The 12,857-nt window shown below is 41.7% G+C and overlaps 1 protein-coding gene across 1 annotated transcript; it reads left to right on the top strand.

The window, feature by feature from the left end:
- Positions 1–8,085: 8,085 nt before the first annotated feature.
- Positions 8,086–10,569, top strand: chchd1 (coiled-coil-helix-coiled-coil-helix domain containing 1). The gene is made up of 3 exons (XM_018766183.2): positions 8,086–8,391; positions 9,534–9,652; positions 10,122–10,569. The coding sequence occupies exons 1-3, from the start codon at positions 8,256–8,258 to the stop codon at positions 10,230–10,232; spliced, it is 366 nt and encodes a 121-aa protein (XP_018621699.1). The 5' UTR covers positions 8,086–8,255; the 3' UTR covers positions 10,233–10,569.
- The last annotated feature ends 2,288 nt before the right edge of the window (positions 10,570–12,857 follow it).

Here is a 12,857-nt window from a genome sequence, read left to right on the forward strand (position 1 = left end):
TTAAGCGTACCGTGCATAAACGCAGCAAAAGTGTTGAATAAGCGCAGGAAGACAGCCAGACATTTACACTTATTCGTTCAGTTGATGCTTTTCTCCCGCAACTTACAGCGCAGAGCTACTTTACAATTATTTTACACGTTTACACAGCTGGATAATTTTTAGTGGAGCATTATAAATAATTATAATAATAATTAGGGTGAGTACCTTGCTCAAGGGTACTACAGCTGGAACGGAGATTCGAACCTGCAACCTTTGGGTAACTTTATGATGACTAGTGTTGATTATTTAAGTAGCTGCCTAACTTTTAACAGGATTTGGTGGTATTTTAGCATAAGTGGCTGTTTTTCAGATCTCCGGAACGCTCAAGGTTTATTAGAGAATCGAGGAGGGGAAGCGCTTTCAGACCCACAGCGCCACCTACTGGATGGGAAGTGAACAGGTTCCCAACGAAGGCCCCCTAACTGAATGTTTTACGTTTGTCCAGCAGGGGGCAATATGACACCATATGAGCCCCAAACCGAAGCAGTTCTTGCTACGAGCTCGCGGCAAAGCAAAAATTACAACTTACAGATATTTCACTTAAACACATTAAAGCGGTTTTTTTTTTTAAATTTCTGAGGCAAAACCTTAGTTACACTCATCGGTGGAAGACTCATTTGTAGTGAAAATAACAGCTTAACATCAGTTATGTTATTTTTGAATGAGCGCCTCACGCTTGTCACTTAAGCAACAAGTTCAAGTTTCTCAGTTCAAGGCTTTGTAACCACTACAGACCACTGAAAAATGACTGACTGGGCAGGGACAGCAACGCCGATGAAAAGGCCTTCCTGACAGTGTAACGCAGGACCCACTTTGCAGGTGTAAACCCTTCCTTCTGTATCTTGAGGTCAGGATGAGGGTCAAAGGATCATGGCTCCTCCAGTTGGCATCTGAGCAATCCTTTGCTGACCGGAGTCGAACCGTCGAGCAAGCGATGGAAGTCTTTGCACGTGGATTCTCTTGGAATCACCCTGGTCAGCCTGTGGTCTTCCAGCCTGGTCGATCAGTTCTTCAGCAGCCCCAGAAGCTAAAATAAGGACAGACGTGACGAGAGATAGAACGTTCCAGCAGCAAAAGAGCCTGATGGATGTCACGGTACCAAGCGGATGACATTTAACAAAATCTGTGAAGAACATGAAACAACGAGAGATATTTCAATTGCCGGAATGGAGCTCTAGATCATAAAATTTGGCCTGCTGATTTTCAGTTTCAGGAGCCTTCCAGTTGACGAGGATAGAAAAAAAAAGGAGAATAGCAATCGCAGAATCACTAGAAATGTTTAATAATGCCGGGTATTAGGACCAACTAGCTCTAAAAGTTGAGGGAGCATAAGTCAAGAAGACCTCTGTGTTATCAGTGTTTCCAAGAGCCCCAGTTTTCTACATTTTCACTTTACGATCATTTCTTCTGGGACAAAATTCACGAAGGCTTCATGCAAAATGTTGCATCTGGTTCAGGAAAGGGCCGAAAGGGTGCAGGTTACACGCTCCTGCTGAGATGCCTCTATAAAGGAGCACGGGCTGCACTCTTCCAATAAAATTTTGCTTGATATAAAAAAAAGCTTTGTGACGTATGGGATGATGGATCTACATAATTTACGAATACTACATGTCATTTTAACTGATGCAGTCCTTGTTTGTACAGGATTTTACGATGATTATGCTATACATCATGGAACAATTCTCTCAAATGAATATTTGTAACACGCTACACTTATGATATAAAACCCTGTGAAAGTGATTTCATCCCCTTGGTTGGATACATTAGTTAAATTCCTCAAATGAGACCCAGCCCTTGGCTATGGCAATTCTGCTACTCATTTTGAAGTTCGGGTCACACGGCTAGAGTTGAAGATTCAATAGCCCAAATGTTGAGCGCATCCACATTTTCTGCATGTTGGCTGAGTGCACTTGTGCAGCGAATGATGATTGATAGTGAGAAGAGGATGTCGGTGCTTTGCTTTAGGGAAACAACTCCTCATCCGCCTCGTCTCAGCATTCCAGGGTGTGGTTAAGCCAGGAGAGACGCTGAGTCGAAGCAATGACCTCATGTGGAGCTGTCGTCTAAGCAGAATCCATTAGCTAATTGCTTTTGTCCTGCACAAATCAATTCGGCTCATCTCGGTCAGACAGCACTCTTTCAGCTGGGAGTTTCAATCGCTCTCTCACTCCTCGTCTCGCACTCACTCACCCAGACATATTCTACCATGTAATGCCAATGTTCCTGACTGGAGTGGGTGGCTGTGAAGGTTTAATAGGATTTTCTTACCATTCAATATTTACAACGGGACAAACATGCCAGTGTGATCAATCGTAGCGTCGACTGCAAGAACAAGGTGAAGCTGAATGAACGTTTTAATATGCCACGCCGTCTTGGTGAATGTTCTTTTGATCGGAAAAAGCCAATCAGAGCCTGACTGCTATTTTAATCCAATAACACTAGATGGCATAGCAGTTAAAGAGGAGCACTGCTGTTAGACCCAAGAGTGTGGTGCGTAACCGAAATATACACGGAATAAGCATAAAAGCTTCCGGTATATTCAGTCAACCTGGAGAAAAGAGTTTGCTAACAAAACACAGTTGCAAAAGAGGCAGCAGGTAATGTAGAGGTTAGAGTTGACACTTTGCACTCGAGGACCCATGCTAAAATCCCACATCCTGCTGTAGCACCTTTTGCAAGGTAATTACCGTTAATTGCTCCACTAAAAAACACTGCCGGTTGTATAAAGAGTAAATCATTGTATGTTTGGAGATAAGTAACAGCCAAATTAATAAATAACAGATATGTTATGTAATAATGTACCAGTGATGCAGTAGGTAGTATATAGAATAGAATAGAATAGAATAGAATAGAACATACTTTATTGTCCCATTTCTGGGAAATTTGTCTTGGACAACCATGACACGGCCAGTGCACAACATTGGACTCACATAAAACAATACATACCATAACATACAATAAGTAAGAAATAAAGCAACAATCAAAATATATTAAAACCTACTGTATACCAATCTAAAATCTCAGATTTGGAATTCTCTATTCAATAATTTAACCGCAGTTAGCACAAAAGAATTTTTCTAACGATTTGATCAGAATTTTAAATCGTCTCCCTGAGGGTAACATGTTAAAATTCTCATGTAGAAAATGTGTGTCATCAGCAGCAATTTTTTTAGCTAAATATAAATTGAGAAAACAGAAAAGCTGCTGGATCAGGTCCTAGGAAGGGCTGACTTGTACTCTTGATCAGGTTTTAGAGCAAAACTGTTTCAGAACAAATATCTGTGTAAGTGATTGACTTGTAAAAAAGATCCCTATGGAGAAAAATCATACAGTCAAAAGCAGCACGAACAATGTTAATAAGAACATGTACATGTAATTTTGTATGTTGCTTTGGAGAAAAGCATCTGCTAAATGAATAAATGTAAATGTAAACATCTTCCTACTTATGTTTATGCCTGAATTGTGTCTACAATGCCAGCTGAACCGGGCAGGGGGGGATGCCCCATCATGAAATATTCAGCATTCCCCATGCCTAGGGAGCTTCCAGGGCCCCCAAGTGCCTCCTTCACTGAAAGAGAGGAAGATACTGAAATTTGAGCATTCAGAAAATATCCTAAATCACAATACATACTTCTTCGGTCCCTGTATTCATTTCTTCAAACTCATTAACATTGTAAATGAATTTTCTTATTAAGTTCAGCCACCTTTGAAGATGTCACCATTGTCTATAGTTTTTACTGACAAGGACTTTAGTTCCAACACCCGTGACCCAGTTTTCGTTTATTCGACAGCTTCCTTAGCGTGGCCTGGGTGTGAAACCCTCCATTTGGAAGGGCAGGTTTTCATATGCAAAGCACGTATATGCAAAGAGCTGAGACTGGCTCCCTCTGACAGGCGTTCAAGCAGACTGCCTGACCTTAAATTGCCCGTCGCCGTCCTGCCCAGCAGGGTGGGGGTACACCTTGTAGCAGGGGGGAATGTGTCGTGGTGGCAATAAAGTGCAGTATAAAACACAAAGGGCTAATAAATAAACCCAACAAACATTCACAAATTATAAGGCTGGAAGGGCCAGATTACATTTATTCATTTAGCAGTTGCCCTGAGCAATGTACTGTGATTACTAAGTAGTACTTGGCTGACACCTTTATCCAGGGTGACTTACAATGCTAGATACAGTACTCCTTTCAGTCATCTATAGAGCAGATCATTGTAACTTGAACACACAGAGAAGTACATTTATGTATTTAGTAGACACTTTTCTCCAAAGCAACTTCCAAATGAACTCTATGTAGTGTTATGAGCCCACACACCATCTTCACCAAGGTGACTTACACTGCTAGATACACTACTTATACTGGGTCACTCATCCATACACACTCTCTCTGTAACTCACACACTATGGGGGAACCTGGACAAAATGTCTTTGGACTGCGGGAGGAAACCAGAGCACCCTGAGGAAACCCACACAGATACAGGGAGAACATGCAAACTCCACACAGACTGAGGGAGGGATCAAACCCACATGCTTTCGCACCACCCAGGTGCTGTGAGACAGCAGCACTACTCGCTGTGCCACCATGCCACCCAAGGAGGTGGAAAATTTGTGCTCCAGATATAGACAGTGCTAACGAGTGCAAATCTAGTAGTGAAGCCATCTATTCTTGGGCCACACAACACACTCTCTTCTTCGGGCTCTCTTTGGAAGCAGTCTTCCCTAAATCATCCCACCATGTCGTGAAAATTCGTTTATATAAACCTCCCCCAGCAGTGCCCTGTCCTTCTTTTATTGAATCCTTTTAAAATATTATTGTAACAGCATTCAATAATGCCCCCCTCCCCTCCCACCAAGAAAAGATCAAGAGCTCCAGGGAGAAGCCAAAGACAGGCTTCTCTGCTGGATCCCAGTCACTTCCTGGTTCAAACCAGTGAATTGCAGTTATGGGATTCACTTGGCACCCTGCAAACTTCTTATATAAGTTCTCAGAGCCCTTTTAGTTCTATATGGGGACAGGTGACATACAACGATCAGTAGGTTAAAAGTGCTTGCTACTGAATAGACTGTGATGCTTCAGGAGAAATGATCTTTGGAATCCTCAGGTCATGGCTCCTGAGATGGTCAGCACGTCAAGGTAAGGCAATGAGGTTCTGAGCACAGCAGGCCAAACAAGTAACACTTCACAGCTCCTTGACCAAGTCCCAAGTGGCCAAACCAGGGAAAAATAATGGCATCTCAGGCTACATTTTTGCGATGAACAATGCTTGCATACCTGATATCTCCTATGATATCTTTTTTGGGGTTAATTCACATGAAGAACAACCCCAATCCTAACCGGGCAGCAGTAAACTCAAAAGCTGATAGAAAATGATCATGTATGCTGCCATTGCCACTATCACTTATACGGATGAGAACAACGATGGCACAAAACAGTACTCTGGTGTACCAAGTAATACCCAGATGAAGAAAAGTCAGTAGCACTGCTATACCACGGTATTCTGATCATTTGCCACACCATCAATCCAATGCAATGCAGAAAAGAAGGTTCAAGTGTTCCTATATGAAATCTTGCCATACTAAACTACCATGAATTTTAAAAGCTCCTCATAAATTGGCACCATGGCATCAAAAACGTCATTGTTCATTCTGAATTAAGACTCCAAATCAGATGTATTGTTTAAAACTGTCTTCAGAACAAATGCCATTGTTTGATATATGGTTTCCCTGAATGGCAGCGAAGTCCAGTGGCCTTTGAGAGGTCACGGTGGGACCCTGTGAGGATAGAGGGTGTATACCATTCACTGGCGACCAATGGAGCAAGAACGAGCCTGGGAGTTTTTGAGGCACCCTCATTGTCCTGTTTGCATTGCATTGTCAATTGATTCTGGCTGCATATCAATAATCCCCATCTCATTTTCCACTACATTGCTGGGATGCACACATGTGGAATGTACCTCCCATACGAGTCAAGGGGAGGAAGATAATGCTCCCCAGTTACCCTGAAATCTGTCTGAAAGGGGCCTTCTTCTGAGGGGTCTTCTGAGCTTTGTTGACTCTTTGCTCCTCGGCTCAAAGCAACCGTCCGGGGCAAAAAGCATAGGTGCAGTCTTTTAGAAAAGGAACAGCAAACGTCTAACATTTGAACCAAAGCCAAAATCCACCATGTATATTTTGCAGAGGACCAAAACTGAGGGGTTGCTAAAGTGCCCAGATCCCACAACAGAGTAGATCCCTTTCCAAGAATGGGGCGATTGCCAGTGAAAATGTTATATATTAATCCAAATTATCAACATCCTAACTGGGCAGGATTTAAGGGCTGTTAGAGGGACAGCGGGTAGTGCAGTGGGTAGCGCTACTGCCTTTGGACACAAAGGTTGCAGGTTTAAGCCTTGTCTCTGCCTGTAGTACTCTTGAGCAAGGTATTTACCCTAAATTGCTCCAGTAAAATTACCCCACTGTATAAATGGGTAAATAATTGTAACCTCAATACTATAAGCTGCTTTGGGAGGAAAAAAGCATCACCTAAAAATGAATGAAAATGTTACATACTATTGTCTCAGTTCTGTGCATATGGCAGCAGTTTACACTGTGGTGAAAAACATGAACTTGCAACCCAAATGTTGGGTCGATTCGCATCTGAAGATTCTAAGTAAAAGAAACAAAATAATAATGTGTGCACGGTAGCTTTTAAAAGTGTGCGTAACTCCATGCACCGTTCTGATGTATGACAAAGAGAGGCCCACACTCCCAAAGTATCCACTAATTCTGTCTTCCAACGTGTTTGTCTGTAGATAACAGTTCTGGTGACTCTTTGCTATGCAGAGAAAAAGCAAGGATGTGTTCCAGCTTGTCCTACATTGTCATAGATCCAAATTGCTAGAGTGCATTTATGAGCTGGGAGATCTTTCCACTGGAAAACTTTATTCACCAAAGCACATGTAACAGTTCCTTCTAATGTCAAGTCCAACTTTAGTACTTCCAGCAGAACAAAGAGGTGGTGTAGTGGTTGGGGGACTGAATGCAATATTACCTTTTTTCACAAGACTGCTTCAAGTATTTGATTTTATATATGACAATCTTGTACAATGAATGTTTCAAAACTGTAGCATAAAAAAAACAATGAGTACAAGACATCTGGGTATTTTCACCCTTTTTTAAATTAACACAATGCAAAAGCACAAGACAGCAATAAAGACAACAGTATAAATATAGCATAAAAAAGAAAGAAAAGGGAACAAGGGGAATACAAATACAAATGACACTAGATGCTGAGTCTACAATCGACAATCTACAATCTACAGAGTGTAAGAGCTTCAACTGCTTTTTTGTTAGTTGAGTCTTGAATCAGAATCAGAATCAGAACGAGCTTTATTGCCAAGTATGTTCGCACATACAAGGAATTTGTCTTGGTGACAGGAACTACTACAGCACAGACAGAATGACAGTGACAAGACACAGATGAGAAGATAGAGTATGTGAGTAAGGGATAAAAAATATTTAAAAAAGTGTGAGCAGTAGTAATGTACTGTGATTTCATCTGAGAGCACTATAAAACAAGGTTTCTCAAAAAAATTGCATTTATGGATATGAAATTTGGTTAACAATAATAAAAAGTAGTCGGAATAAATAAAACTGGTTGTTGTCCTCCTTGCAGCAATCAAAAAACTGAACAACACATTCTGTCGCAATAGTGACGATGGTTTTGCGATAATGAGTGTTTACATTAATTAAATTTTGAACTTTTTGCCAAACTGTTACAGTAGTTTCAGGAGTTTCAGATTGCTCTTCACAGAATGCCCAGTTTGGGTTAATGTCATTTTTGAATTTCTGAAGATACTGACTAGCTGGGTAAAATCTGTGGATAAGCTTAAATTATACCTCTTTGGCCTTATTTACGAGCAAATACTTATGCAGTAACAACTACATTTTGCTCCAGAACACACGCCTATTACGTCATGTAGGAACATCCGGGTATTTTCACCGTTACTTGCAGTTGACGTGTGAGCCACGAATTCGCGCAGGGTAGTTTACGACAGTTTTACGTCAGTGCTTGTCGGCGTAGCAGCCTACATTCGCGTACGGCAAAAATGGCGTCTTACCCGTGCGAACGGTAGGTGATGGAGAGGCGGTGCGGGGAGTAGATGGTCGTGCACTTCAGCTGCGTGGACTTTGAGGGGTTTTGGACAGAAACTTGTGCCGAGCAGGACGGGACCCGGCCGCCATGGCGTCCCAGGGGGTGGCGCTGCAGCAGAAGCTCGGCCGCATGCTCAGCAAGTCGGTGGGGAAACCTGTGCTGAAGCCCAACAAGCCGCTGGCCCTCAAGGACGAGGTGGCGAACCGAAAGCTGAAGAAAGGGGGTAACGTGAACCGTTGCTCGCAGCACCTTGACGTCTCTTACATTTACATTTATTCACTTAGCAGACGCTGTTTTTTCCAAAGACTTTGATTTCCAATGAACTCTAGTACTACTAGTTTATCAGCCCAAACTGACACCTTCAGGTGAATAGCTACACTACTTACACTGGGTCACTCATCCATAAATGAATGGAACACACTCTCTCTGTCACTCACACACTATGGGGAACCTGAACAGCATGTCTTTGGACTGTGGGAGGAAACCAGAGCACCCGGAGGAAACCCACTCATTCAGACACGGAGAACATGCAAACTCCATAGACTGAGCGGGGATCGAACCCATGCAGGTCCTCTCACGCCACCCAGGCGCTGTGAGACAGCAGCGCTACCCGCTGTGCCACCGTGCTGCCCACTCTTCCTCACTTGGACTTAGATGCAGAGTTTCTGTCCCCGTGCACATCACACGGCATCTCTGAATCTTCTTAAATTAGCTCATGCATTTGTCCAAGGCGAATGGCATCGGGAGATATTTTTTAATAATTAGCCCATTTATGTTGTTGCTGTACCAATTCAATATTAAATAGTGGATCATGGGTGCTACAGCTAGGGATCTGAACCAGCAACCTTCAGGTTACTGGTGAAAAACCCACCGCACTGTCTGCAGTCCTCAGCTCCTGTCGAACAGTGTGTATGTACAGAGATGGCTACATGACAGCAATGTACAGTAGTGAAACAGTTTGTGTGCTGAAGTGATGAAGAAGAGTTAAACTGACAGCTGCATGACAGGAAAGGAACAGTCTTGGGCACCTTGTACCACAGTGTGAGCAGATACACCAAGCACAGTTGTACTATAAACCAAAGTGTGGAGTGTGTGCAATTACCACCTCTAAAATATCCCAGATCAGGTCTTACAAAGATACCAAGGCTCTGCACATAAGAGAGAAAAGGGAAAAGGCTGAGCTAGAGCTATAACCCAGCCTGGTGGCCTCAACACCAGAACCAGTGTAATGTCACACGAAGCCTATGTACCAGTGCTGTGCGTAAACACAAAAGGACCGTTTTGTTACTTTATAACTGGCTGAGTTTATTCTCGCATGTTTATGTAAGTGTGACTCCGAAATGAGTGAAGTATGTTGTCTCACAGAGGCCACGTGCATCACGGAGATGTCGCTACTGATGGCGTGTTGGAAGGAAAATGACTTCAGCGATGCAGCTTGCTCCAGCGAAGTACGGGCCTTCTTCAAGTGTGCAGAAAAAGCAGAGGTACTTGTGGAGCTGAAGGGGAAGCTTGTCTTACATCAGTTACTTTGGCAGTGTCGAGGTCTTAAATAAACTTTAACTCATTAACTTAAGGGAAATGGTAATTAGGCTGGTAAGATTTTTGTGTGTATGTACTTCCTGGACTGGGAGACACAACAAAGGAGGCATTTCAGAGTCATGATTACCCCTGTTTTGTTAAGCTCTTCCTTCCCCAGACGCCTTTACATTTTCAGGTTTTGCACTGGTGTTTGGGCAGCCAGAAATAATTGCACTCTCAGTGTTCGTGAAGGACAAGCTTAAAGTAATGATTAAAAAATGACACTTGGCCGAGTGGCAACTACCCCCACCCCCCAACACAACTTACAGAGCAGTAGTCCAAAAATAATTAAAGAAAAAAAAAAAACAAAATAGCTATTAAAATTGGCCAGTTGATTAATAAATTCTGAAATGTTCTGTTTACTTTGTCTCACAGGCTGCAAGGAAAGCCGAGAAAGGAACAACAGTTGGCCAGAAAGGAATCCTGCACCCAAAACAGGCCAACTCCTTGCTGAGACGGTACCCCAACCACTATAAAGAGATTTAGAATCATCTTAGTTCTGCCCTGTCGTGTACAGACATTCTCTTTTAACTTGGGGGTTTTCTGTGTAAAATTGTAACCGGTAGGTGAGGACTCATTGGGCAGAACTACACTCTTCACCAACCCTGTTTAATTCTCCCAGATGCTGAATGGATTTATTTCCATGTACATGCTGTGTTGCTCTAGGGAAAAGAAATGTTTTCACACTTTTTGTATGGAAGTAGAGAGTCATTGATGTACCGTTATAGTAGGATCCTTTATTTGAAATAAAAAAGCAAATACAACTAAAAAAAAAAAATCATGAGCACTTTGTTGTCTTGGTGGTGTACAAATGGGAACCGGGTTGCCATCAGATTAAAGAATCCGTAGCAAATTGTTTGGAAGCTTTAAAGTGGCATTTTCAGTTCGGGTTTTCTGTAGTGCCCTTTCCGGCAGATTGCCTCTCTTTTACAGGCCTAGTCACCCTGAACTCTTTGGGATAGTCAAATCTGGGCTATTTTTGTGTTTGTTTTCCTTTTACTGTGTATCACAAAGAAAGACTGAGAAACCCAGCTGAGCCATTCGAAAACTCTGTCAGCCTCACGCCATTTGCCAGCAGGTTTACCAGAATAACCAAGTGTTATTCTGGGCCTCAAGAGTCAAGTACCCTGCTGTGTTTCACTGGCACAAGACAAAGCGGCTGCATGGGGGAAGAACATGCCTTTATATCAGATTGCAACTGCTAATTTTCTGAAGTAGATTTTGAACAGGGTCCCCCCCCCCCCCCCCCACTTTAATTGTGACATTTCAGGTCAACTCATTTTTCACAAGGCCTGTTTCATTGTAATGTGTTTTACAGTTATTCCAGTCTAACAGTTGGGCCACGTTTCATTGTTCTACTGTATATGATCCTTTAGCTATTATTTGTTCTATTATTACATTAGTAAGTTGGTAAATCAGTGATTATCAACTATTCTTATTCCGCTAAATCTGATATATTCCACTGACATTGCATGGTTGTACCACTTTCTATAAATTTGACAATTTTGAGGGACTACTTTAGCAAATTAAACATTATTGTTTCTGTCTCGCCAATACATGAGTACTTATTAAACTGGATATCCTGTTTAGTTACAGTTGAGATGTCTGGGATACAACATAAAATTTAATTATACTACATGGTAATTGTTATATAATGTAATAGCATGTCTGTAATGCTTATAAATTCCTGGATAGAATTACAGTTCAGGCCAGGAAATAACTTCATGTTAACCACCACACTCAAATTGCAAATCTTATCAGGATATGAGGGTAGCTCATATAAATTTGTGCCTATTTTAGAAATTTTTGAATATCGCACACTATTTTGTGATCTGTTCCACATTATTTCATGTAGTCAGATTTGTACTTGCCCAATTTTAGATGTATTTTCATTTTAGACTTTTGGATGTTGACCTTGGGGGGAAAAAAAGGGCTTTTCCTGTATTATGGGAAATGTGTATATTGTGTTTAACAGTATTTCCACCGGGTCCCACATTCTCCTTTGAGCTCTGTTGCTCCAGACTGCCTTAATTTGAGACTTCTCTGTTCATTAAGTAAAAACGCTTCCTTTCTCCGCTTCTTATCTTTCCTGATTAAATGATATCACAAACAGTCTGAGAAGGAAATGCCCATCTTAATATAGTTTGCCTTGTTGCCATGGATTTCACCAGCAAAATAAACTGTAGAAAGGATGTTTATATGCATAGACTCTTATTTTCAGTATTTTTAAAGATGTCTGTTTGTTTAGTGGATGGTAGACTATGAAAACATTTTGAAATACACTCAGGAAATTTAAACTCAACCTGTTCATACCAACCATGCCCTTTTTTTTTTGTCAATTTGGTTTCACATCTATGGTCAGATATTTGAAGGCATTGCAGCAGTTGCTCCCTACAAACACCTCCCAGAGTAAACTGTCACACCCATGTACAATAGTCCAGACCTCCTATGTGATCAAACAAACTTTTTTTTTTAGCTCCGGAATGAAGAAAAATACGTGATAATGCAACCCAATAGCTGCTTTCAAGATAGCAATAGGGAATTGTTTTGTGCTTTTGTTTCGGCCTCTTACACGTTGTGCGACCAGAATTCACAAATACGTTCCAGAGTTTCTACAAAATAATTTTTCTGCCATCTCTCTTTTCTCAAGGGAGCATCAAGAACTGATGCAACCAACTCCGAAACCCCATAGAAATTGTCTTTCTCTTCGAGGTGATATAGAAGTTATCAGCACAGTTGAGTCCTTCATTTGTCTATTTTGAAAGCAGTGAAAACGAGCGGTTTCTCAAATCACTGACTAGCACCTCTGTTACAGTCTGACTCTTTCTGCTTATCTTAATACTCAAGGCTGATGAAATGTGAATTCCATCAACTGGATCCACAACATATGAACTGTTATGATCAAATGTACACACAGGGGTCATGACCCAACAGCTGAAACCGCATGACTCTATATAGATTCATAGAGATGCTTCAGTCACTGCAGTTTTAGTTAAATGAATATATAATACACACAGTGGGATTATTCAGTCCCGTGTGTGAGTGACAGAGAGAGTGTGTTCCACTGATGTATGGATGAGTGACCCAGTGTAAGCAGTGTATCTAGCAGTG

The sequence above is a fragment of the Scleropages formosus genome, chromosome 8 (genome assembly GCF_900964775.1).
Source record: "Scleropages formosus chromosome 8, fSclFor1.1, whole genome shotgun sequence".
Lineage (NCBI taxonomy): Eukaryota > Metazoa > Chordata > Actinopteri > Osteoglossiformes > Osteoglossidae > Scleropages > Scleropages formosus.